The sequence below is a fragment of the Henningerozyma blattae genome, chromosome 4, assembly GCF_000315915.1.
Source record: "Henningerozyma blattae CBS 6284 chromosome 4, complete genome".
NCBI classification, from domain to species: Eukaryota; Fungi; Ascomycota; class Saccharomycetes; order Saccharomycetales; family Saccharomycetaceae; genus Henningerozyma; species Henningerozyma blattae.
In genome coordinates, this window is record NC_020188.1 from 321,199 (window position 1) to 347,715 (window position 26,517).

Below are 26,517 nucleotides of genomic sequence, written 5' to 3' on the forward strand. Positions count from 1 at the left end.
TAGGACTCAATAATGTTAACTGTTGAATCACGATAATGCTCTCTTTGATAATATTAATTTGTTGTGTCCCGGTTACCGCCTTTTGGTGGCATTATCCAAATGAATCAAGTTCCTATATTTTTGAAGCTCTTGTCAAGTATCGTGGTCTAGTATTGATTATTATCATCAAATTTAGATCAGTTTCCTTTATTAATACTACCAATTCGTTAATTTACTTATTGGTATTCATCGTAAATCCTCGGCTGAGTCGTGGTTTGTTATCCATTCAATGCATGGTAACATATTTACTCGATTGCTAAATAATTGTATTTAAACCATCCATATTTCCCAAATATTTTTTCGTTCTTCTCTTCGTAACTCTAAACTCCTTCTCATCAATTCTTGTCACTGTCCTTAACATTACCCTTTTACTTTTCTATTGTTTCTTCTTTTAATAATTCAACATCCTCAAATAACCCAATAAAAATTCTTTAAAAGGTTTATTTTACTAGCTATAAAGTCACTCACTGATATTTTTATCTAATATTATTTTATATTATAGTTTTATTGAGCCTTTTGGTTTCGTCCATTCATTATAATAATATTTTTTAAAACTTATCCATAATTATACACCAAATAAAATATCAACTTTCTCAATTAAAACTAAGATACATCTAATTTTACAAATACTATGTTAACTATGCAATTAAAATCTATTTTATTCCCGTTATTATGCAATTATCTAGTTGCCGCTCAAGAAAACCCCTATGGTAATTTTACAAGTCCAACAGCCGAGTCCTATGTCCCAACTACAACTACTTTAACCCCTGGATATTCAGCTGCACCCTCTTCTAATGTTTATACAACAGTGTTACAATCTATTACAATTTCATCTACTATAGTTGAGTACCAAACTCTTTTGGGTACTCCAAATGTTTCTCCTTCAGGAGATCTTGGCCCTGCCGAAACAACAATATCTCCATTGTCACCATCAGCTGCATCTTCAGTTCCTTCAACCGTTGCTTCACCTGAAGAATTGTCTTCAGCTCCTTTATCACTAACTTCGTCACCAGTCGCATCTCCTTCAGTTGCAATTCCTTCAATTTTATCATCTGTGCAATCTACACCGGTATCCCCATCAAGTTCATACCCAGGACCATTATCTTCAGTTGAAACTACTTCGTCTCCGCTACTTTCTACATCAGCACCACTATATTCAACTTCAGCACCACTAATTTCTGCCTCGGCATCTTTGGCTTCCACATCTTCTCCTCTATTCACTTCAACCTCTTCATTAGCTTCTTCAACACCACTGTTTTCAACTTCAACTTCATTAGCATCAACTTCATTATCATTATCATCTGTCTCTTCTTCACTAGTCTCCACAGCTTCACCATTGTCTTCTGCTGCAACTCCAGCCTCACTTGTTTCAACTCCATCGGAAATTTCTTTCACTTCATCGTCCCAGCTAGTTTCATCTTCAGCTCAGTTATCAGATTCAATCCAATCTACTTTATCAACGTCTTCTTTCTCAAATCAACAATCAGTTCTTTCTCCAACTCGTACTAAGACTTTAACTCATGTTGCAAGTATTCCATCTACTTCAACTGTTATTGCCACTACTTTAGTTCCAAATTCGGAAACTACTAATACATCTGAAACTGATAATGAAACTCAAGAGACTACCGCTCCATCTCCAAATGCTAATGCTGATGTTACTAACACACCTTCTTTGTCATTAACTACATCCACCTTTGTTAGTTCTGATGCTACAACAACATTTACACGCACTTCAACCTTAGTTGTTACAGTTCCAAATAAGGTTACTAGCTTCACAACATCATATGAAACTCAAAAAGATAATATTGCCCCAGAGACTAAAAAAGATGGACAAGAGCAAGGTCAAAACATTGCAAACAATGTTAACACTAACATAAACAATAATAACAAGGAAGTTGAAACCACTAAAACCATTCAGCTTACCTCCACTGTTACTGAAACACAAAGAGTTACTTCATTCATTACCCAAACAACGCGTGTTACATCTATTGATGCTCAAGTTGCACAAGTTACTTCTGTTCTAACTCAATTTGTAACTGTTACTGTCGGTGAAGTTACTGACTATGTTACAATAACGCCACCAAGTACTGTCTATGTAACTATAACTCCACCAGTTAGCACCGTCTATTTAACAATTACTGCTACTACAACTACAACTAACAATATCTGCAATTCTCCAATCATTGCAAACTCCACTATCTCTCAATTTTCTAATGCTGTAAACGGGACCAGCATTTATTAGATAAAGAACACTATTTAAATCTTTTATATTCCACTGTAATAACATATATATCGGTACATATATTCATCTTTCTAGAATAATATTTTCATTTTTTTTTTCAATTATCTCATCGCTTGCTGCTGATTTTATTATCGATACCGACTGGATCAAAATGTGAACATTCGGAGATTTCACTTGATCAAATATACTTCTTTTCGCTTTATTTTTAAGCGTATAAAAAAAGTTTCAGCCACAAAACCATTCTAGAATAATAAGTCCTATACAACTCATACCTTTTTTTTTTTTTCTAATTAATGTATATAACAATATACATTATTAACCAATACTCAAGGCCTTATTTATATCAGTTCTACAACTAATGCAACATATGTCACCCCATAATAATGGCAGCAAGCATTCATCAGCTGAATTTAAATGTAACAAAATTACTTAAATCGCAAGTTTTAGTTACAGATATAATCAATTCTATTAGGGAAGTTATTCAAAATTCGGTTGATGCATGCGCCACTCATATTGAAGTTATAGTTGATTATGAGAAGCTATGGTTTGTTGTAGTCGACAACGGTGATGGAATTTCACCTGTTGATCTTGGCTATGTTTCCAATTTAAACGCAACGTCCAAGTTAAATAATTCGTTTAACCCAGATGATAAAATTAAAACTTATGGATTCAAAGGCGAGTCATTATTCGGTATATCCAAAGTGTCAAGATTAAATGTCGTTTCCAAAGTAAAAGATTATAATTCTACATGGCTACGTGAGCGAGATTGCCCACCAAAAATAATGGATTCGATACCAACAAATTTGAAATCTAAATATAATTTCGTACATTTTGAAAAAGGCAAGTCTGGGACAATAGTTATCGTTGAGGAATTATTTTTTAATCTTCCTGTTAGAAAACAAATGGAAGAAAATGTCCCAGATTTTAAAAAAATAGAAGCCTTACGATTAAATATTTTCCAAATTTTGGTTTATCATCCTGCAATCCAATTTGATATTTATACTTCAACTAATGGGATACAGACACCATTATTATCTGTAGGTGGGTTAACCAAGAGTAATTTATCAGACCATTTATTGCTAATTGAGTCCTTTACCAACGTATTTGGATCTATAATGGAAAATAAAAAGTTTAAAAAAGTTAATCTTCGTCTTAAAGATATTAGTATTCAGGGCGTAATTTCAAAGGCTTCTGTTACATCTAAACAGTACCAGTTTATTTACATCAACGGAAGAAGACTGATATCTAATGATATATTTAGAAAAATAAATACTGCCTTTTATTCTTGTAACTTTGGTTCTGAAGATAATGTTAATGCTCAGATAAGAAATAATATGAAATATAGCAGTAGGTATCCAATTTTGATACTCAAAGTTTCATGCTCATTGAGCTTTTTTGATTTACTTCAAAATAATTCAAAGGATATCTCTGAACCTTCAAACTACTCTATTCTTGGTCCTCTCTTATTGAAGGCCATATCTTCGTTTTTGAAACATCAAGGGTATTCTGAGACAGCTATCAGCTCCAAATCAACACTTCAACGACCGCCAAATTTTAACATGTTGAACGTGAATACTATTTCGAACTTCAATCCAAGGGGATGCACAAGGCCGGCAATAATCAATCCTGCTTCTACATACTCATTGGCAAAAATTATCCCTAAAGAGATACATGGTATGTATAAAGCTTCGGGATCTCTATCAATGCTCACCAGGCCAAGATTAAGTAATGTTTCATTACCGAGAAATAATTGTTTTATTACAAAGAAGAAATATGATATGCCAACCAAATCCAATTTACTTGTTCCAAAAATTTCGATGGAAAACTTAAATTGTTTACAGAATATCACCATTACTGAAAATTCTTTAAAACAGATACATTTTATTAATCAGTTGGACAGAAAATTTTTATTAGTGAAATGTCACAACCTTAGCAAAAAAGGTTATTTAGATTTGTTAGTTATCGATCAACATGCATGTGACGAAAGAATTAAGTTGGAAGCACTTTTAGGTGAATTTATGCATACCGTTCTTAATAAATCTATTCCAGTTACACCTATTAACGACATTTACCTTCAAATTGAAATATGTGATAAAGAAGCGTTCCAATTTTACGAAGGAGAATTCAAATTATGGGGTATTGGCTATTCTGTAGTAGATACTTATGAAGGTATTCATAAAAAAAACAATGTGTATTATTTAAAATTATCAACTATTTCAACAATTGTAAGAGAAAAATTTAAAACTAACTGGGAGAAATTAAAAGTTAATCTTCTACAGCATATAGATTCTCTTCGCCATTTAAAAAAGTTAAGCATTAAGTCAGTTGTTGGGTCTAAAACTAAAGATTATAATTGGTGGGAATATACAAATTATATCCCCGTTTTCTATTTAGAACTATTTAATAGTAAAGCCTGTAGGTCAGCGATAATGTTTGGTAATGAGTTATCTAGAGAAGATTGTAACCACCTAATTAATGAACTATCCAAATGCCACAATCCCTTCCAATGTGCACATGGCAGGCCATCCATTAAACCCCTTCTCCAGTGGAATAACACAAATACAGAACTACCAGATCTTTCTAATGAAAATTATTGTAACTTTAATAACTTAGATTACGAATATTAATTTACTGAAATCCATATATTTCTATATAATACATATAACCCAGATGAATTAAATATTAGAGCATGTAAATATATTCTTCTAGTGGCTTTGACGCAATGCTGGAACTTGTTTAGCAGTTTACTTCTATACTTGGAGATTCAATCAAATTTAAAAATTGATTTTTGATATTCGGAAAGATGAAGGGAACTAAATGGTTAGGAAAAATCAAACTGTCCAAAGGGTTTTTGTTGAATTGGCATATAGTTTTAGATAATAATAATAAGGATTCTGCCATTAGTTTCGGATTTTTATTTTGCAGAGCCATTTCTCCCAATAATTTTACCCTAGAAAATGCCCTAGAAGCTAATCCAGACGAAATAAAAATATTACATTCTTCTTTCAAAAAATGAAATCTCCAGTAAAAACTCAATGCTGGATTCATGTCATTATCTTTTTCATACAATATATTTTTGATTTTTTCTAAAGCTATGCTGGCGTCACCAATTGATTGATCATACTGAATTTCTAACAACTTCAAGCGCATGAGCATTTTACTTGAAAGTCTTGGGGAATTTATATGTAATAGCAGGTAGTCTATATTATAATATTTGGCCTTGTCAAAATCAGTCTTAATTCTTTTAATTTTTGAATCAATTGAATTTTTATGTATTTTAACAAAGAAACCATATATCTCGCTTAAATCGTTAATGCCAAGGCTTTCCCATAAATTTTCTAAAAATGTAAATGTTGAAGCTTTGGATTTAAAATCAGTCATTGATTGAAAAGCTAATGTCATAAATCTACATGTATCTTCAAGTAGACAAACCAAATTTGAGCCTTCTTTTAAACCAATTAAAGATTTCCATCTATAAGTATTTTCTGCGATGAAAGAATCTTCCATATCACTACAATTCTCAAGATAATTAATAATCTGATCAAAAGATAAGCCTAACGTGTGTGAATATTCTGGATGTGATTCAACAAAAGAAAGTACCCATATCATTATTTGATATAATGTGGATGTGTCTTTATTCTCTCTGGCAACTTTTGTTGCCTCTATAAAATCTTTAACTGCAGCCTCACAATCATTATAATGCGAATGAAATGTTGCCATTGATAATAACGCAATATGGAAATAGTTATCTCCATTTCTTGTCAAAATATGATCTGAATAGCTGTGTAGAGAGTCCATAGCATCTTGATAGAAATTTGAGTTGGAATATAAAAAGTAGTTCAATAAATGTAAAGTAGGAAATCTGGAATATTCTTCCAAAGTTGCAGAGTTTATTAAATATGCAGATCGTATATTTGATGCGATTTTGTCTTGTTCAGTTAAATCATTATTATTTGGCATTAATTTGTATAGCTCCCAATTAATTATGTTTTGATAATATTCATCCGAAACTATTATTTCTTGATCTGGTTTAACGTTATTTGTTGATTTTAGAATATTTAAAAGTAAAACACCAGAGGACTCGTCATCTGATTCAAAACTTAATAGAACATTCTGTGCTTTAGTATCTAACAAATGTTGAAGATCAGCATATAGCTTAGAATGCTTAAAATCCTTCAAATGTGACATTATTCTTTTTAGCAGTAAATGTTCCTCAAAAAATTCTCCAACTTGAAATCTAGAATAGCATTTGTCAATATATTGGCCCAGTAAACTTTTCTTAGATACTAACCTCCAACCGTGTGATGAATCCGCTGTTTGAACATTATTTATGCATTTGTAGTCAGGTACAACACATTCCCTTGCAAGGACATTTACTATCAGGACCACCTTATCAATTGAATTGATTTGTTCTAAAGTTGAAATAACATTCAGAGCTATATCTTTTATGTCATTTTCTAAAAGGGTTTTAATTATAAAGGTTAATGTCGGCAGTGATGGATTTTGTAATACATCTCTCTCAGAGAGAATTTCTAAAATAGGGTTGTACTCGGATGGGGAAAGTGTAGGTGAAATTAAGTCTATAAATATTCTGATGGGAACTTGTTTATCACAACAGCAGTACATATAAATTATCAGAAGGATTGTAACATCGTAAGGTGTTAAACCAGAAGATACCACCAGTCTTCCAGATACGCTTTCCATAATAGGACCATAGAACTTTGGAATAGATAAGATTATTTAAATTGGCCTATAGTATAAGTGCTATGTTACCTAATTTATAAGAAATGTTTTTGCGTTCTCTGTTTCCTATTTATACGTAGAATACGCAGATTTGTCAAAGCGCGAAATAATAGAATCAAACAATTATAATATTGTATAAGCAATAAGCCTTACCATTATATAGTACAAAACAGTTTCATGTTTGGTTTAAAAGCTTTATATATCTGATATTATTTGGATTTGATCTTAATCAATTCTAGAATTGCGTGTTATAGTAACTTGGTAATGTCTATAGAAAAGTTACAAAATATAATATTTAGTATTATAATAGACTATTCTAAGTAACGATAAGATGTTAAAATCATCGCTTTATAAGGTAATCTACCAGGGACTGGTAAAAGAATACGAACTTTCCTTTTTTCTCATTCACTTCCATCACTAGGCCAAAGCCTAGAATATTAGCTTTTTCCACTTCATTACCTGATGCATTCTTTGGCACATACGTTATGGCTACAATGGCATGTTGGATATTATTTGACGTTATTTCAACTGCTTTAAGAGTTAATTGAGAAGTCTTGTCATTATTCTGCCAATCTTGTTCCATGTTACTCATAGGCTTCCACATAGTTATGTCTTCGTAATCTACACCAATAGCGTAGGGGCTTAAAACAATTTGAGGAGTACCATAAAAATATTCTCTTATTGCATCACGTTGCTGTGATCTCTTAAAGACATCATCTACCTTAACAACACCATCAAGAATTGGTGCCCTCAATACAAAGTTTCCGATCAATGGTTGTAGATGAGTTTTCATATTTTTCCAAATTTGGTCATTTTCATCTTCACACAATACAATTAAGATATTAACGTTAAATTCTTTAACAATGTGCTTTAACTCAATAAAATCATCATCAAATACACTTAATGGAGGTGAGTCTATTATAGTACCTGATCTGCATACCAGAGAATCTTCTTCCAATCTGTTTCTCACATCATTGGCTAATTGGGTAATTACATTCATATAAAGTTTTCTGTTTTCAGAAACATTTTCCAATCCAAAATTTCTTACTAGTGGTTGTTTACTGTGTAATGCAGTAGCACCGCTTGTCATACTCTGTCCCCAAGTTGCACTTTGAGCGTCCAATATATCTGATATAGGCGTTGCTGTTAGACAACCTGGCATTGATAATATACCATCCTGAGGATTTGTGTTAACATAAAGTGGTTGATATGGTTTAGATTTTATGGCATATGATGCTAATGTTCTACACAGTGATGTCTTCCCAGAACTAGATTTTCCAACAACCATAGCTCTAAATCCATCGAAACTTAAGCCTCTCATCTTTTCAAATGCAAAATGCAAATTATAAATATATTGTTGTGAATTATTTCTTAATATATTCAACTCTTTGGAGGCTAATTCAGGACATTTCCATTCCAGTTTTACATCTTCAACAGCATATATTGGAAACTTCCAATTTTTAAAAGAATAATTAATATCGTTAGCTAGTTCAGTACCAAAAATTTCAGCAATACCTGATTTTATTTTTAAATCTAATTTAGTTTCACTAGATAATTCGATTCGCCATTCAGAACCAGCTGGGATATTTAATTGCTGTATTTCATTACTCGCATCAATTAATGAGTCTGTTAGTTGATTGTTGTCAGTCAGGCCTGGTAAAACACTCATATTTTATTGTATAAATAGCTTTGGGAAATTTATGGGAATGTACAAATTAATTATATACTTCTAGCTTTTAATGCTCATGTTTTGCTATATATTTATGCAGGTTACCATTTACATTCTTAAATCTAAATCGTTTCTTGTATTGTTTCAAAATAGCCGAATATGCTTTTCTTAAAGAAAATTTACAGATATTCATTATAAAAATAATTTGTTAAAACATCCAAGATAAAGTAAACTAGTAATAACGATTACCTCAAATTATTGCAATAATTTATTAAATTATCAACACATATACACCATTCTCAAGATTTTTTATAGAAGACAACTATGTTTTGAATGTATTGATTAAATATATATAGGGCTTTAAAAAAAATATTGGAATTTTATTTAATAGTATAAACTTTATTTTAATCTTCGAACAAAATTATAGAAACTTAGGAACAAAAAAATATAACTTCAACGATGGTGTATACATTTTTGTCCAAAAAAGTTGATAAAATTAATAATTCAATGTTCATTAAAGCATTAAGAAAATAAGCATACGTAAGAACCTAGAAGAAGCAAATTTAGTAAACAATAATAGTTATTGGTCATTATTTTAATGTGGTTGTTAGCTTATATCCGTCTGATAAGCAGCTCTTTATATTATCAATCTCTATTTTTAGAAATAAACTTTGGATCGGATCTGAGCACCCATTCAGTCCAAGACCCGTCATAAACAGTAATGTTTTGTAATCCAGCAATCTCTAAAGCTGTTTTTATAATTACACTGGTAACACCAGTGCCACACATTACAATTGTAGGCTTATTTTCGTCAATTGTAATGTTTAAGACAGAACATGCTTTTGATATTTTCTCCTTCATAGCTTCTTTTGTTTCTGGATAGCTTTGGTTGGCAAAGTCAAGTACATCAGTAAAAGGCAATGGCTGAACACCAGAAATATGACCTGAGGGCATACCAGGCCTTGGTTCTGGTGCCTTTCCTTCAAATCTAGCCAATGATCTGGCGTCGAAAGCATTATAATTTTTGGATAATTCACCTGAAGTGACTAATTTCATCATAGTTTCATAAGAAACTACTTCAGAATTTTTCAAATTAATGGTTGAGATATATTCAGTTGGGGGGTAAGGCGATTCCTTTGTTACTTTAGTGGTTTCAATTGGATGTTCCAAATCTTTATAAATATGGAAATTGTTCAATAAATAAATTGAAGGATGACCAAAGATTCCTAGAGTCCATGCACAACGAGGTGCACTAAAATTGCCAATTCTATCATAAACTACTAAAATATCATCTTTCTTTACCCCTAATTTATTCATGGATTTATTGAAAAATTGCAAGTCTGGTAGCATATGGGAATATGGAGAATTAACATCCTTAATGGAGTCAATATCGAAAAATATCGATCCTGGAATCCTTTCAATCTCTTTAAATTCTTGAAATCCATTTCTATTCAAATTTGGTAGAAACCAAGTTGCATCAACAGGGATGACTCTTTGAGATTTAGTTGTTTTTAATAATTCGACAAATGATGCTGGATTGATGATCTTAAATAAGGACATTGTCGTAACTATGTGTATAGTTTGATGTGTAATGAAGCGTATGTATTTATATTTGATGATTTACTTTTTTTTTTAAAAGCTCCTCGGAATTTGAAATTTATAGAGGACTACGAAATTTTGTTAAAAGAATTGATTGGATAAATAGATAGTACTTCAAAAAGTCTTCTTATTAAGATATACAAAAAATTTAAGATGCTTATCTATGGTCTAATATAATCCATCTAGGGTATAGTTCAAAATTTATCTAAAAAGTATAATTTTAACATAATGTATACCAATATATGTATTTTTGATTTTAAAATATATAGTTTATCTTGTTATAGCGGTTATAAATAAATAGATGTAAGAAATTTAAAAATCAGCTGATTTGACAAGTACCAGACTATATATAAGCTATTCAAGTTCAAAATAAAAAAAAAGTGTAGATGTGATAGACTAAATTAGCAAATATATAAGAGATTATCTTTGGCTTTTTCAGACCAATGTCATTTATAAATAACAATTCAAGAATTAAGAAATCTATTATGCTATTTTAACGTCATATAATATGCTTATCACAAATGCATTGTTAAACTTCAACCCATATTTTATGCATATCTCCAAGCACAAAATATATTTTACGTAAATTAGCGAAAAGGGAATTTGACAGTTTACTTTTAAAAAGGGATATTGATTTAAATTTTTCAATTTTTGGTAAATGTTCAAAATAAGAATATGCAATGCGTAGCTATAAACAGCTCAACATATATATATGGGTATATATGTCATCAACAGCTGCTTAACAAACAATACGATTTTATAAGTGTAACCGGTCCAATAACGCTTCCTCTAACGCTGAATTACTAACACTTACTGTTGAAATAGTATCATTTTCACCTAATTCAGCATTGTTACTCGTTGGTTTCTTATAATTTAAAATTTTAGAGGATTGTAATCTCTTTAAGGCATCTATTGTATCATCTGATTTTTCATTATTAACTAACTTAGTATTAGAGGTTTCTAAATTATCCTTTCTTAATTGGCCAACATCATTAAAAGTCATTATAGTTTTAGGATCCATGTAAGGTTGAGTAAATTTTTTCGAAATTTCTGAATCGTCTTGAGTAGAGGATACTTCTGAATTTAATCTCATCATAAGAGTGTCTTGCTGATCATTTTTAGATGCCATATATTCTTGTAGTATCTTCAAATGATTTGAATATAATTTATAACTTCTTTGTTTTAAAAAATCAATAGGTACATCTAATTGTTGTGATAGTTCACTCCAATCCACTTTCTCCTTTTGAGAAGTCAATTTTGACATGATCGACCATAGTTGATCTTCCTTTTGAGTGTCCCATATGATTGCAGGAGGATCAACAAACCCTTGAGGTCTTTTGCCCTTGACTCTTATGTATACAATGGTATTATTGTTATTCATTGATAATATTATTCTTGTTCTTCTCCTTATTCTTATTCTTATTATTGTTATTATAAAAAGTGGAATGATTAGATTTGCGTATTATTAAGATGCTCGGTTTTAAAAAAAAAATTTAATAATCCTATTTTATTATAAACGATAAGTAAAAAAAAAAAAAGATTAAAAATATGTGATGAGTCTGAGCCAGTATTCTACATTAGTTGAAGATCAAATACATATTCAATTAAATAATTATGATTGGTATATGGATCGTCCCAGTAGACTTGATGTGAGTCATGGAGATAGTTTGCCTATGAATAAATTTGATCAAATTCCTATTATCAGAGTGTTTGGTAAACTACTAAGTGGTCATCAGGTATTATGCCATATCCATGGAGTCTTTCCCTATTTCTTTGTCCCTTATAATGGAGAAATAAGTGACTCCTCAGTAGTGATGAATCAAAAATGTGCACAGTTACATAAAGTATTAGAAAGACGAAGTCTTAATGGAAAAAATGATTCAAACAATTTGAAAAATGTGGCGAATGTATCAATAGTGAAGGCAATTCGCTTTTACGGGTATCATAAAGACTGGGAATTGTTTTACAAGATATCCTTTTTAAACGTTTCTGTGATGACTCAGGTATGTGAATTATTTCGTGAGGGTAAAATATTTAAAAAATCAGTAGATACTTTTGAAAGTCATATCCCTTATCTATTACAATTCAGTTGTGATTATAATCTATTTGGATGTCATTGGATGTCATTAGAAAAATGTTATTTCCGTGATCCTGTTTTAAATGATATCTTAGATATAAATAATTTAATGTGGGATGATAAAATCGGTAACTTTTTAAACAAGTTTTGTTCGGAAGATATGGTTCTATCCCGTACTGAGTTTCCTCGAATGGGTAATGGGTTATTAGAGATAGATGTGGTGGCCCAACATATCCGTAATAGGGATGAGCTGGAACTTGTTAAAGATGGCGGAATTAGTTCCACAAGAGGAGTAAAACGCGAAGTAGCACGATTAAGGGAACTGTACGGATTAGGTAAGTTTGTGGCGCCTAAAGAGCCATTTCGGAGCAAGAATGTGTCAGAAAGCGGGGAAGAAAAAACAGGCGAGAATGTTCTCAGAGAAGTTCGGAGTATGTTTGGTAAGCGGCTAGACCAGATCCGGAAACCGATAAATGCTATTGGGGAATTATGGCGTAAAGATTTACCATTTCAGGAATCAGCAGGTAATAGCTTGCCATTTACAGTAACAGATACGCCAACGTCTGTGAACGAAATTGGAAAAACGAATTTGCAAGGAAATCAGCAAAAGGATCATCAAGATCTAGTACTTTCGGAATCTCCTGACAAGCTGCTAACTAATAACAAAAGATTAGCATCTTTGAATATTTCCAATGGATCTTTTGATAATACAAGTGCTTTCAAATATAAAAAATTAAAAATAGGATACAATGATATTCTTAATGAGATTGAGCAAATATATCATAAGCCTAAATACAAGTATGATGCTCCGTTTTACTCCAACCCGTTTGATAAAAAAAAATCATTGTATACTTATGGAGGTCGTAAATTTAATGTAGGGATCAAACATCCTTTATATAGGCGAACTGTCAAGTATCAATCCAATTCTGTTCGAATGAAAGAAAATGCAAGACCTAGATATATCGTTAAATGGAAATATATACGACGCCCACCTTCATTTGCTCAAGTTTGGAAAGATACAATAACCTTAGCTAAAGAAGATATGGAAAGAAAAAATAAGATAAATAAAGAATATAATCGAAGTTTATGCGAAGAAAAAACAACAACTTCAAGCTTAATCAATAATAATCCACCAACACATTTTAGTATGGAATGTTTTGCCACTTCTTCAATTGGTAAATTATCTGATCCGCAGAAAGATGAAGTAAAGTTTGTGATATGGCAATTAGATGCAGATAGTTATCCTCTATCACTTGGTACATGTCATGAAGGCATCTTAGTAGTAGGGCATTCAACATTAGAGAGGCAATTGAAATATTTCGATTTAGGTGGATTACGTGTTGCTGCTTATGACAGTGAGAATGATTTATTTGATGCGTTGATGGATTTGGTGTTATTATTTGATCCGGATATTCTTAGTGGGTATGAAATACAGAATGGATCATGGGGATATGTTATGGAACGTTGTAGAGCAATATATAAATATGAATTAGCGGATGAATTGTCGAGAATTAAGGCCAGTTCGAACAAATATTTCAAAAGAGAAGGTGAAATCAATGTAGTGGGTAGATATGTGTTTAATATTTGGCGACATATGAGACATGAAATACGTCTTACAAGTTATACTGTGGAGAATGTAGCATATGAAGTACTAGGTCAGAGGATTCCCCGATATTCTCAAGATACGTTAAATGAGATGTGGTTTGATAAGAGTATTCGTCAAGTGGCTACACTTTTAAAATATTGGGTTGTGCGACTGAAAATTAATGTTAAATTATTGATACATTTTCAACTAATACCAAGAATCACAGAACAAGCAAGGCTTGTAGGAATTGATTTCCGTTCTGTGTATCATCGTGGGTCCCAATATAAAGTGGAATCATTCTTAACACGTATTACTAAAAATGAAAATTTTTTATTATTCTCACCTAGTCGTTCTCAAGTACGTGCACAAAAGGCATTGGAATGTATTCCCTTGGTGATGGAACCTGAATCAAGTTATTATCAAAGTCCGGTACTTGTATTAGATTTCCAATCATTATATCCTTCGATTATTTGTGGGTATAATTATTGTTATTCTACCATGTTAGATGAAAATAATAGACTAGACGTAAGGTCGAAAAACGTATCACCCAATGGAGTAGAATTTGTAAATACAACTATCCGGGAATCTATACTTGGTCGAATGTTACAAGAATTATTAGCTTGTCGTGTAATGGTTAAGAGCACTCGTAATGAATTGCGTACGCATGGTGGTGAAGCAATCAATGCAGCTGCACAACTGGATGGTCAGCAACAAGCACTTAAACTCTTGGCCAATGTTACTTATGGGTATGCTGCAGCCTCCTTTTCAGGTAGAATGCCTTGTTCTTTGGTGGCTGATAGTGTAGTAGAGACAGGAAGAGAAGTATTACGATCTGCCATTGCCTTAATTGGAGAATCAGAAAATGTTAAACGTTGGGGGGCGCGTGTGGTTTATGGTGATACAGATTCATTATTTGTTCATTTACCTGGTAAAACTCATTCTGATGGGTTCCGAATTGCTAAAGAGATTGTTGATTCCATTAACGCATGTAATCGTGCACCAATACAAATTAAATTAGAAAAAGTGTATCAACCAAGTCTATTGTTAGGTAAGAAAAGATATGTTGGATATGCACAGGAACATTTAAATGGGCCCATTACTTTTGATGCCAAGGGAATTGAAACTGTACGTCGTGATGGATGTCATTTACAACAACGTATTGTGGAACAATGTTTGCGAATATTATTCGATTCAAATGATCTTTCTAAAGTGAAGGAGTATTTACGTGAAGAATTTGATAGGATAAGAAATGGGTTAGTATCACTTCCTGAGTTTTTCTTTGCACGTGAAGTGCGGTTGGGTCATTATCGTAGTAACAAGACAGCACCTGCTGGAGCACATGTAGCTATGAGGCAAGCTAAGAATGATAAACGTTCTAGACCACAATATCGAGAACGTGTTAAATATGTGGTAGTTAAGGGAGCTCATGGAACTACCTTAAGAGACCGTAGTTTAACGCCTTTGGAATATTTAGATGGTAATTATGAATTAGATTATGAATATTATGTGGGGAAATGCTTAATTCCACCTTTAGAGAGATTATTCAATTGCTTAGGTATTAGTGTAAAAGGATGGGATCTGGAATTCCGACGAATTGTGGGGAACACAAATAATATATTTTTTGAATCTGCATTATGTGTACATTGTCGTGTACGATCACGCAAGAAGGATGTTGATGGTGTTGGATGGTCACAATTCTGTGATGAATGTTCACAGGATCGACAGAAATTATGTGTAGATTTGCTTACTCAGAAACGTAATTTGGAGACGAAACATGCATGTGTTAATTGGAAGTGTCGCGGTTGTAATTTTGCTTATACTGGTGATATATTAGATGCTGGAGCCGCGGAGAGGTGTATTTCGGCCGAGTGTCCTATATTTTTTGAACGGGTCTCGGCCGAACAGTTAGAATTGCTTAATAAAGGGTTAGCTGAGCTTAACGAATGGTAATAGATGAAGTTGATGTAAATCAAATTGGAAGGGGGGGGGGGAGGAGATATGTGTTTATATATATAAATGCATAGATAGATAGATAATTAAAGATTCGTATTTGGGATAAGGATTGCAGATATAGTCATCAATACGTTCTCTTTATGCTATTGTATATATTTTCGTGGCTTTATATAATTTCTTTTTTATTTTAGTGCTAAAAGTTTGTTGATGTTACAAAAAATAATAGGTATGGAACATAATGCATGATTGAGATAGAGAATATTAGATACAACTAACTATGGGTCAGAGGATATTCGACACAGCCATCTATTTATAACAAGAGAATCCATCTTGTAGGCGGTGTGTTGAACGTAAAATATTACGTACTAAGTAATATTGTTATACAACCTGCATCTCTCAGAATATAAATAGAGCTCGTTTTTATATACTTCGATAGTATTATATACGTATTTAGCTCAGGGAAGACACTTATAAGAATAGTTAATATCATAAAGAATCGACAAACTATTTATAAAAAGAGAATCCGGCTACTTAGAGGTGTGTCGAAGGTAAAAATATTACAAACTAAGAAATGTACCTGGTTTCTTTAGAGTATAAATGGCACACGCTTTTATATACTCTTGAATATTTTATAAACTTCATTTAGCTTTAGGAAGAATATATTTTAAGGATGACTATGATCACAAAGTGTTGGTATGATATGACTTGTATATTGAGTTTAAGTTCACCCGATATTGTTTTATCGTTCACTCACTCAATATACTTTATAAACCTCTACTTGTTAGATATTTATGATCTTTATAGACAAAACAGTAGATATACTGTCCTAGGATAAAAGAAAGTATAATGTGAAGATTTGTTGCTAATAAAAAACTTCCAATTGGCTAATTACTTGTCGTCAATTGGAGTACCTCATGTAACTATTACAGGGTATACCAAACATAAGAGACATACAACACTTGTGAGGTTAATTAGGTGACAAGAATTATTCTTTACATTATGACTGGAAATAACACCAAAACAAATGGTCATAATATCGTACATAATTTTTATATTAAATGTTTGTTATATACTTTTTACAAGACTATATATATGTGTGTGTTGAATAATTGTACTCAGAACAATGCAACATAAATGTTTTTTTCTCGAAATTTTAAATTTTGGAATACTAAATATAAATTACAAATAACAAAAATATAAATAAGACTTTTTTTTTTCTACAAAATTGTAATCTTTATTTATGAATCAGTAAAGATATAGTTTCTTTGGAATGAGCAATTAATATTTTATTTTTTGTCCAAATTCACGCTTATAAAATTACCAACATTTATTACAAAGATATTATCATTTGTATTGTCAGATCTGTGGGGCTTTGTGTCAATTGCTAATAAAGCATGAATATCGTCATAATTGTGGCTTTATACAACAACTAATAATAACTTAATATGAGTAATAACCCAACATGGATTAAGCATAGGGGGCCTCACTACTAAAAATACCCAGGTAGTGATAATCAAAACGTATTAGGATGTGAGAGATTCTATTTTAGTATCACACAATCAACTAGTTGATGATAGATCTGTGTATTTTTTGGAGTATAAATCACCACGAAAATAATCCAAAAGTTTAAAACTGTTCATTGTATATTATATATATTCCCTTTCCTGAAGGAGTGAGAAGATTTTTCTATACTAAACAATATATAAAAAAATTATTCCATAAACAAGTTAACAAAGATAGTAAACAATGAACATTAATAAATTGAACAGTACTAACGTTGGTCATTCTTGACTTGATAAAAGGCAACGTTATTATCCTCCAGTCACGTGACACGCCAGAATCTCTTCAAAAATGTCACGTAGTGTGAGCTACGTTAGTCACGTGTATAAATCAGGATCACGTGATAACGGAATGAACATGTAGATTAACAAGTAAGTGAATCATGAACATAAAATCTATTTAAGAATCTAAAGCTAAAAGGAATAAATTAGAGGGTTAAAGTAGAACAAAGAGGTAAGAACCAGAAAACAAAAAGGACGAAATACAAAAGATGGAAGTGTATAGTGAACAAATCGGAACGTAATAATAATAATATTTAACTTACATAGGCTCAGGTATATAGTTGTATGGTTTAATAAACAGTTGGTATTGAACTAGGAGCCAAAAAGATATACTACTGGGAGTAACAAAACTAAAAATTGTTACACAGCTCACACTATGTGAGCAACATAAAAAAAATTAAAACTGCGCAAGCCCGGAATCGAACCGGGGGCCCAACGATGGCAACGTTGGATTTTACCACTAAACCACTTGCGCTGACTGGACGAGTCCGGAGTCGAACCGAAGACCTCTCCCATGCTAAGGGAGCGCGCTACCAACTACGCCACACGCCCATATTATTCTGATTCTTTATTGTAGACACAACTAAGGAGTACAATACACTTAAATAGTAACTATCAAAACTTAACTTAAAAATCTTATTAACTTAACACCAGTTAACATTTCGAACTTATAAATATAAATTGTTGTCTTTTTAAACTAAATAACTATGTGAAAGAACTATAAATTTATGACCACGCAGCTGCAACGTAGCTTTCCCATTTTACTTTAATTGGACTGCTTATAAACTTACTTACAAGGGTAGGAGTGCACAGTTTAAGTAATGCTGGCTAACTAGTAGAGATTATGCATCGAACCGATATTCACAGGTATGCAACTAGCAGATGCTCAGTGTTATGTATAATTTCTAGTTAGCAACTTGTAGATGAGTATAAAGTCAATCTCGTCTACAACACGTGTTATGCTGTAAAACCGTCTAAGCGCCGTCGCCTTTCACGTAATACTTACAAGAAATCAGTACAAGAGAAGCCTCGAGAGAGGACAGATCGGCTGACCACAGCTGAGAAACAACTATTCAGCAGGCGTGGAACATCAACTGTAACCACTGAATCTTCACCCACTTCTGGTTCATCTCGGACATCGATTAGTAAGAATGGCACCTAGGTTTCAATGAACGTATCTGTCATTTGGCTGCTAATTTATATGGTCCGACCTTAGACTGGTTCATGACCTTCTCTGGCAATCACGATGTGTCCGAAATGGCCTTTGACACCTTCAAAGAGGCTTTTAAACAAGCCTTCCAAGGTAAGTTTGACTCCTATGATGTTATTCAGAAGCTTTCCTCGTTACTTGTGCTTACCCTAGATTCTACCCTCGCCTCTGATTCGTTTACGCTGTTACCTGCTGATATCCGCCAAGATTTTGCTACTACTGTAACTGATACTCTTCCTCCGAATGCTGGTACTAAGTCATACTCACATAATATTATCTTAAAGGAGGGAGGACGACCACCTCGTTTAGCTCCGTACTCGTTTAACACCGAAATTAGAGAAAGAATGCCGCCAAATTGTTGAAGATTTGTTAAAAAATCAATTTATCAGTGAGAGTAAATCTCCATACTCATCACCTGTACTATTAGTTAAGAAAAAAAGACGGTAGTTTAGGTATGGTTGTCGATTCAGAGAGTTAAACAAAGTTACAGTTAAGGTATCCCTTTCCATTACCTCGAATAGACGATTTGTTAAGTAAACTCTGCGATTGTGTTCTTTTTACCACTCTGGATCTACATTCGGGCTATCATCAGATTCCACTAGATCCGGATAGTGAAGAAATGACCTGCTTTACTACCCCTTTTGGCCACTATTAATACAAAGTAATGCCGTTTGGCTTATGTAACGCCCCAGCTACCTTTTTCTAGATACATGCAACGGTTATTAGGCAATATTCCTAATGTTTTTGTTTACTTAGATGATATCCTAATTGCCTCGGAAGATAAGGAATCTCATCTTCAAGATATCCGCAAAGTGTTACAAATCTTGAAGAAGGAAAATTTGGTATGCAAAAAGAAGAAATGTCATTTCTTACAAGAGTCTGTAGAATTCCTAGGATTCAGCTTGGGTAAAAACGGTATTATGGTACAACAAGAAAAAAATTCAAGCAGTTAAAGAGATGCCCACGCTAAACACAATTAAATCAGCTCAATCCTTTCTGGGAATGGTAAACTATTATAGGAATTTTATTCCCCAGTGCTCATTGTTGTCCAAACCTATTATTGAATTTATTTCTAAAAAATGTGATTGGTCCAAGAAACAAGATCAAGCAGTTATTACTCTAAAACAAAAATTATGCTCAGCACCCGTACTAGTCCCATTTATTCCTGGTGACGAATACCGTCTTTCTACAGATGCTAGCACTATCGCTCTTGGTGGGGTACTAGAACGTTTGGGACAACTTGTTGGTGTAATTGGTTATTTTTCAAAAACTACTCAAGCACATTATCCGGTTGGAGAAATAGAGTTGTTGTCTATCATTCAAAACTTACAACACTTCAAATACTATCTACATGGACACCACTTCATCTTAAGAACTGATCATATATCCTTATTGGCATACAGAAATAAGAAAGAACCCTCTGCAAGAATTTCACGATGGTTAGACTTCTTAGCTGAGTTTGATTTCACCTTAGAATACATTAAAGGATCACTTAATCATGTCGCAGATGCCTTAAGTAGACCGGCTACGAAAAATGAGATTACCACTAACGAAGTTAGTAAAGTTGCAATAATTGAAAAAATTGAAGATCCAACTTTGGTATTTCCAATAAACAGTATAGAGAGAATCACCCCAGTTGATTGGTATGAAGATTGGATCCAAGACCCCTGGTCCGCTGCAGTTTTGGTACATTTAGGTTTGATTCAAGATGTCAAGATTAATCCCATTGATAAGTCGTTGTTTGATAAGTATATTAAGAAACTCAAGCTGTCCAAAAAAGCTATGGCTCGATACAAGTTTGATGACCAAATATTATATTATGATGATAGAGTCTGTGTACCCTGCTCCAGACGTACCGAACTACTAAACATTTATCACGATAACATATTGCATGGTGGTCATTTTGGTGAAGTTACTACGATTAATAAAATATGCCCTAATTACTATTGGCCTTCAATGACGGTAGATATTCGTACTTATATCAAAGGATGTTTACAATGCCAAATTATGAAAAAATTTAGACCTAAGAAAGATGGACAACTGGAACCATTAGATATTCCACAAGGACGTTGGCTAGAATTGTCAATTGATTTTGTTACCGGACTTCCAACTACTCAATCTCAGAACGACATGATCATGGTTGTAGTTGATAGGTTTTCTAAAAGAGCCCATTTCATCGCCACTCAAATATCCTTAGGATCGGTCGGTACGTTAGACTTATTTTATCGGTTTATTTTTGCTTATCATGGTTTTCCAAGAACGATTGCTTCAGATAGAGATATTAGATTCACCAGCTCGTTTTACAAAGAAGTGACAGAAAGACTAGGCATCAAATTATTACTATCTTCCTCTAATCATCCACAAACAGATGGTCAGACGGAAAGCGTTAACAAAACCTTAGGTCGGTTACTAAGAAGTTACTGTTCACAAGATCAAGATAATTGGGGCCATTTTCTCCCTCAGGTTGAATTCGTTTACAATTCGACGTTCCAACGTTCTATTCGAGCTTCACCATTTGAAGTAGATTTAGGTTACATACCCAACGAACCATTACTAGACATTGGTAATGAACTGTTGGCGCGTAATCTATCCGCTGTTGACTTATCAAAAACCATCAAGGCGATTTCTCTAAGAACTACAGATTTCCTCAAGCAATCACAAGAGGATATGGAATCACATGCGAATGAAACTCGAACGGTCAATGATTACAAACTCGGTGAATATGTGTTACTGCACCGTGATGCATATTTTACTGGGGGAAGGTACTTAAAGATCCAACCCATATTTTTAGGACCATTTAAGATTGTAAAAATAGGAAAAATCACCATTGAACTTGATCTGCCATCCTCCTTTAAGAAACATAGGGTTATCAATATAAAATGGATAAAAGAGTTTGTATTAGACAAAGATAGGTACCCAAAAAGTCTACCAAGAACCTCGATTGAACGAATACAGCGTGCTCAGGAAATAATTGCAGTCATAGGTTACGATGTGGAAAGCCACGAATACTACTGCAAGATGAAAGATGTTGATCCCACTCTAACCTGTACATACTCGTTAGAAGAATTTAATAAGTTAACAAGCTCAAAGAAATCATCGTTGTTAAACAATTTCAATACGCTTGTGAATACAAATTAAAGAGGGGAAGATGTTGTAGACGAGGTTGACTTTATACTCATCTACGAGTTTGCTAACTAGAAATTATACATAACACTGAGCAACTGCTAGTTGCATACTTGTGTGCTGGAATATGATTATATCATTTTCTATTAAGTGGTAAAACACTTTTTATCACCTGACTTATTGTTTAAAATGTGTTTTTTCTTTTTATATCGAAAAACACTATTTAAGAAATATATTCATTTTAGTTATAGTATTTACTATATATGTCTAAATAAAATAATCGTCTTTACATCTTAAACACTGTATAACAATGTCTAACTCTCTTGAATCCCAGTGGAATTACACAGAATAAGATAAGTAAGTTATAGTTATAAGAATAATCAGGGTTATAGTCATCTGTAAAATACTAGCCAGATCACTATATAATAGGAATTTTGATTTTATATCTAAATAATAAAGAGTGTTTTGAAAAAACTAAAAATGATTGTGGTATGCTATGGAATCCTTTTTTTTTTTCACATGTCAGACTACAATCTATTTAATTATCAATAAAGAATATGTTCCTGATGGAAAAAACATAATGTAAGAGCTCTTATTGATTATTCATCTAATACTAAAGGACTATATGTGAATGAAAAACTACATCTTATTATTAGCTTATAACTAATTATACTGTATCTGAAGACATTTTATTGCGTTAATTCAATTCTATATGAATGTATTGATTAAACCAACCTAAATATTTAGATGATTCGGGATACTTAAAAACAGATATATGGTAATGCTTATTAATGTTCCACATTTGATAGAAGTACTTATGAGTGTAAATAATACTAAACTTTCAAGTGTTTTATTCAATAGAATATTATAGTATTACGTTAATTTCACATGCAATATATCATTATAAATGTATAATTGATTCCAAGTAAAATAAATTTTAATTACGTATCGTATTTAACTTGAAGAAAACCATTTCTAGATAATTCAAACACTAAAGCAAGGGCTCAAATCAGGCAAACGCTAAACACTATAGGGGAATTCTTTGTAGATTAAAACTACTCTTTGAGAAATTTTCACTGACAGGTTGTTGTGTTTTTTTTCAATTTGCGGAGTTTTAGCTGTGGGAATCTAGTGCGGCATATTGCTGGCGCGAGAGATTCGCTGTAAAACTTCGCATTGATCATCGATGACAGCAAATAATACGCAATGAGTGAAAAATATTTGATATAAAAGAGAAGCAAGAACCTTGGTTTTTGGAAAAATTATATTTGAAGTTTAGTTTTATTGTAAAGAATAAGATATCATCAACAAAATAACACGAAATCCTCTAATATCAATGTCTTCAACTAATACTTCAAACTGTAACAACTGTCAAGATTGCCAATGCAATGTCTGTGAATGTTCAACATGTGAATGTTCTCAATGCCCAGGAAAATTATGTAAATGCATAGATTGCGAATGCACAGATTGCAAATGTTCTGAAAAGAACAATAATAACTGTGGATGTTCAGAAAAGCCAAAAAACAATTGTGAATGCTCTGAGAAAAAAGACAATTGTGAATGCTCTGAGGTAAAAACCAATTGTGAATGCTCTGAGAAAAAAAACAGTTGTGAATGCTCAGCTGAAAAGAATACTGCCTGCAAATGTAATGGCAGTAAAGATTCAAGTTGTGCATGCCAAGATTGCTCCTGTGCTCCAGCTAAATGCGGCTCTTGCTCTCCATGCAAGTGTGAAGAATGCAAATGTCCTACAAAGAAGGGATGCTCATGCTAATTTTTTCTAAACATTTCTAACTTTCGATCTAATTCTGCATTCATTTTCACAACATACCAAAACAGTGATTCTAAACTGTATATTTTTTTATCTAGCATATATACATACCAAGTGTATATTTTCAATATATTTTTAAGAATTTTATTCTTATTTATAAAAATTACTCTCAAAGTCTAGTAAAAATCGATTTAGTTGTACACTATATCTTGCTCAGATTATCAGTTACAATTATTATAAAGAAGAAAAAAAGAATATATTCATTTTTGTATTGTAAAATGTACCTGATATTGTGCACCCTGCAAGAATTTTAAAATTTAGTCTTGCAAGTTGCACATAAAAATATTAATGGAAATAGGGGAACAGAATTTGAAAGCAAAATGGTATCAAAAGGGAACTGCTCAGAATATTTTCTTGTTTTTTTCTTTTGTTTTTTTTATATCCTCAATTAATAAAATAAGAGAGCTAATTACTACTTAAACAGACTAAAATAAGATCTGGAGGGAGTTGAAACTATACTCCGAGACTTTGGAAACAGATGTTGCCATAGCAACGCATAACGCGAGCCATTCGGATAAAGCTGCAACTTGGGCTGTTTCTCTGTTGGCGGGGTTTAGCCGGATTTACAACAGTATATGATGTAGATACAGCCAAACGGTTGTTCATATTAATTTTACAGTTAAAGGGAAATAAAGCAAGCTATTATTTGAGTAGGAGTGGTAATCCAGGTTGGTTAATGGATCTGCATCAAATGCGGTTCCAAGAATCTCTGTATGATGAATCTCTGTATGATGAATCTCTGTATGATGAATCTCTGTATGATGAATCTCTGTATGATGAATTTCAATATGCTTACGAAGTGGCGTCGTGTGTATGAAGGTAAAGGCCATACACACAATACCTGTTTTGTTAGTATGGTCAGTTATAATGTGGATCTAAGTTGGACAACTAGATTACCCATTTATAACCAATTTGACGTATGACACAGTGCATATTACGCAGTGCATATTACACAGTGCCACAGCGACAGGGCAAGACAAACTAAAGCAAGTAGTAATATGAAACTTGGTTTAGTGAGCAAGATGTATCGGGTTTAACCTAAAGCGAAGAGCAAAGGGAAAAGCCAAAAGGAAAAAGGAAAAAGGAAAAAGGTAAAAGGAAAAAGGTAAAATATCAAAAGAAACAATCCGAGATGCCGAGAATGGACGAGAGTTTCTTGAAAAGGCAAAGAACAGGACGATTGGAATGCCACGGTGTATGGAAGATCTAAAATTAGTAAAGCAAGTAGCAATGGGGCCATGCCGCATTGGGGAATCTTTGAAGACCGGAGAAAGTCTGGGCGATTGCCAGAGGCGGTTGGAAACGGAAAAAGGGAATGCAAAAAGAAATTAGTATTCCGTGGGTGTCACGTGGGCGGCGAGGAAAAGGGGGCGGGAAATTTCATAGATAAGAGGGCTGAAGCGAGCCAGATAAGAGGAAGGCGATAGGGCAGGTGAAAGTGTAGCGAAAGTGTAGCGAAAGCATAGCGAAAGCACAATCACGCAAGCACAATCATTTAGCAATGTCGATGCCATCCAGTTTTGAAACGTCCAGCGAGGAAGTGGACCTGCACCGTTTACCGTTTGGGGCCAAAGTCAAGTACCTCTGCAAACAACAGCCATTAGTGCCTATCGGGTGTCTATTGACTACCGGAGCTGTTGTACTGGCCATGAAGAATGTTCGAATGGGCCGTTCACGCAACGCACAGGTGTGGTTACGTTGGCGTGTGGGGCTGCAGGCGTTAACGCTGGCCGCCTTGGTGGGCGGAGGCTACTACTACGCTGGAGTGGGCGCCTCTGGCCGCACACAGCCTGACCCACAAGAACAGCTCAAAGCCATGCAGAAAAAGACCCGTCGCAGAGAACAGCTGTGGATCGAGGAGCTGGAGAGACGTGACCGTGAGACACGTGCCCGTAAGGAGCGTGCGGAGCGTGCCAGGCAGGGGCCAGAGGGCTCTGGCTCTGGATCTGGCTCTGGCTCTGGCTCTGAGTCGAGCACGTGAGCACGTGAGCACGGGCACGGGCACGAGCACGAGCACGTGATGGGCTGGCGTCCACTCTGTATATATATATATATCTGTATAGCAATGCAACCACATAGCAGTCACCTGACAATCAAATCTCTGTCAATGCCGGCCGTCCCGTCTCAGATCCACAGCGATCTGAAGCTGAGCGACTGGCCTGTCTGCGCAGGCACGGCTGAGTCGCATGGCCTGCGTGGCACTTCTGCACTGCTGCACTGCTCTCCGCACCCTTTGCGTCTGGCATTTCCGCATCGGGAATGCGCATTCCCGAGACGGCCGTCGCAGGCACGCGCGGATCTGTGGGGCGCCGTATGGGGTAATCGCATGCAAATTGCAGTCGCCCTATATTGCACTCCCAAAGAGGCAGCGGCCAATTTACAGCACACAATATCAGCACCCGCGCTGCCGGATTTCGATATGACTGCGCACCCAAAGCGGAAACCCGCCGTGCATTAATAATCTGTGCATTCTGCAATATCTTGTCTTTTTCCCCGATACGGCTGCCACGGCGATTTTCTTTTCCTGATGCAGCGGGGCGTTTCCCATTCTGCACAGGACTCCTTCCTGATGCGGCCGAGCCATTTAGCGTGCGTTTCCCTTTTG

The 26,517-nt window shown here is 33.9% G+C and overlaps 9 protein-coding genes and 2 non-coding genes across 11 annotated transcripts; 5 read left to right on the forward strand and 6 right to left on the reverse strand.

Annotated features, from left to right (window-relative positions):
• Nucleotides 1-670: 670 nt before the first annotated feature.
• SVS1 (Svs1p) lies at nucleotides 671-2,281 on the forward strand (the record flags this gene model as incomplete). The annotated part of the gene is made up of 1 exon (XM_004180108.1): nucleotides 671-2,281. One exon carries the CDS (start codon nucleotides 671-673, stop codon nucleotides 2,279-2,281), a length of 1,611 nt encoding a protein of 536 aa, XP_004180156.1.
• Nucleotides 2,282-2,664: 383 nt separating this feature from the next.
• Nucleotides 2,665-4,908, forward strand: MLH3 (mismatch repair protein MLH3; the record flags this gene model as incomplete). Its single annotated transcript, XM_004180109.1, has 1 exon — nucleotides 2,665-4,908. The coding sequence occupies one exon, from the start codon at nucleotides 2,665-2,667 to the stop codon at nucleotides 4,906-4,908; it is 2,244 nt and encodes a 747-aa protein (XP_004180157.1).
• A 109-nt stretch (nucleotides 4,909-5,017) lies between these two features.
• Nucleotides 5,018-6,985, reverse strand: APC5 (anaphase promoting complex subunit 5; the record flags this gene model as incomplete). The annotated part of the gene is made up of 1 exon (XM_004180110.1): nucleotides 5,018-6,985. One exon carries the CDS (start codon nucleotides 6,983-6,985, stop codon nucleotides 5,018-5,020), a length of 1,968 nt encoding a protein of 655 aa, XP_004180158.1.
• Nucleotides 6,986-7,364: 379 nt separating this feature from the next.
• CLP1 (cleavage polyadenylation factor subunit CLP1) lies at nucleotides 7,365-8,693 on the reverse strand (the record flags this gene model as incomplete). Its single annotated transcript, XM_004180111.1, has 1 exon — nucleotides 7,365-8,693. One exon carries the CDS (start codon nucleotides 8,691-8,693, stop codon nucleotides 7,365-7,367), a length of 1,329 nt encoding a protein of 442 aa, XP_004180159.1.
• A 645-nt stretch (nucleotides 8,694-9,338) lies between these two features.
• TUM1 (thiosulfate sulfurtransferase) lies at nucleotides 9,339-10,253 on the reverse strand (the record flags this gene model as incomplete). The annotated part of the gene is made up of 1 exon (XM_004180112.1): nucleotides 9,339-10,253. The coding sequence occupies one exon, from the start codon at nucleotides 10,251-10,253 to the stop codon at nucleotides 9,339-9,341; it is 915 nt and encodes a 304-aa protein (XP_004180160.1).
• Nucleotides 10,254-11,049: 796 nt separating this feature from the next.
• ATG29 (Atg29p) lies at nucleotides 11,050-11,673 on the reverse strand (the record flags this gene model as incomplete). The annotated part of the gene is made up of 1 exon (XM_004180113.1): nucleotides 11,050-11,673. One exon carries the CDS (start codon nucleotides 11,671-11,673, stop codon nucleotides 11,050-11,052), a length of 624 nt encoding a protein of 207 aa, XP_004180161.1.
• A 172-nt stretch (nucleotides 11,674-11,845) lies between these two features.
• On the forward strand, nucleotides 11,846-15,904 carry REV3 (DNA-directed DNA polymerase; the record flags this gene model as incomplete). The annotated part of the gene is made up of 1 exon (XM_004180114.1): nucleotides 11,846-15,904. One exon carries the CDS (start codon nucleotides 11,846-11,848, stop codon nucleotides 15,902-15,904), a length of 4,059 nt encoding a protein of 1,352 aa, XP_004180162.1.
• A 2,248-nt stretch (nucleotides 15,905-18,152) lies between these two features.
• On the reverse strand, nucleotides 18,153-18,223 carry TBLA0Dtrna1G. The gene has a single exon. It is a non-coding gene; the product is annotated as a tRNA-Gly (tRNA).
• Nucleotides 18,224-18,227: 4 nt separating this feature from the next.
• On the reverse strand, nucleotides 18,228-18,300 carry TBLA0Dtrna1A. Its single transcript has one exon. It is a non-coding gene; the product is annotated as a tRNA-Ala (tRNA).
• A 1,615-nt stretch (nucleotides 18,301-19,915) lies between these two features.
• TBLA0D01360 (uncharacterized protein) lies at nucleotides 19,916-22,096 on the forward strand (the record flags this gene model as incomplete). The annotated part of the gene is made up of 1 exon (XM_004180115.1): nucleotides 19,916-22,096. The coding sequence occupies one exon, from the start codon at nucleotides 19,916-19,918 to the stop codon at nucleotides 22,094-22,096; it is 2,181 nt and encodes a 726-aa protein (XP_004180163.1).
• Nucleotides 22,097-25,413: 3,317 nt separating this feature from the next.
• RCF1 (respiratory supercomplex assembly factor RCF1) lies at nucleotides 25,414-25,893 on the forward strand (the record flags this gene model as incomplete). The annotated part of the gene is made up of 1 exon (XM_004180116.1): nucleotides 25,414-25,893. The coding sequence occupies one exon, from the start codon at nucleotides 25,414-25,416 to the stop codon at nucleotides 25,891-25,893; it is 480 nt and encodes a 159-aa protein (XP_004180164.1).
• Nucleotides 25,894-26,517: the final 624 nt, after the last annotated feature.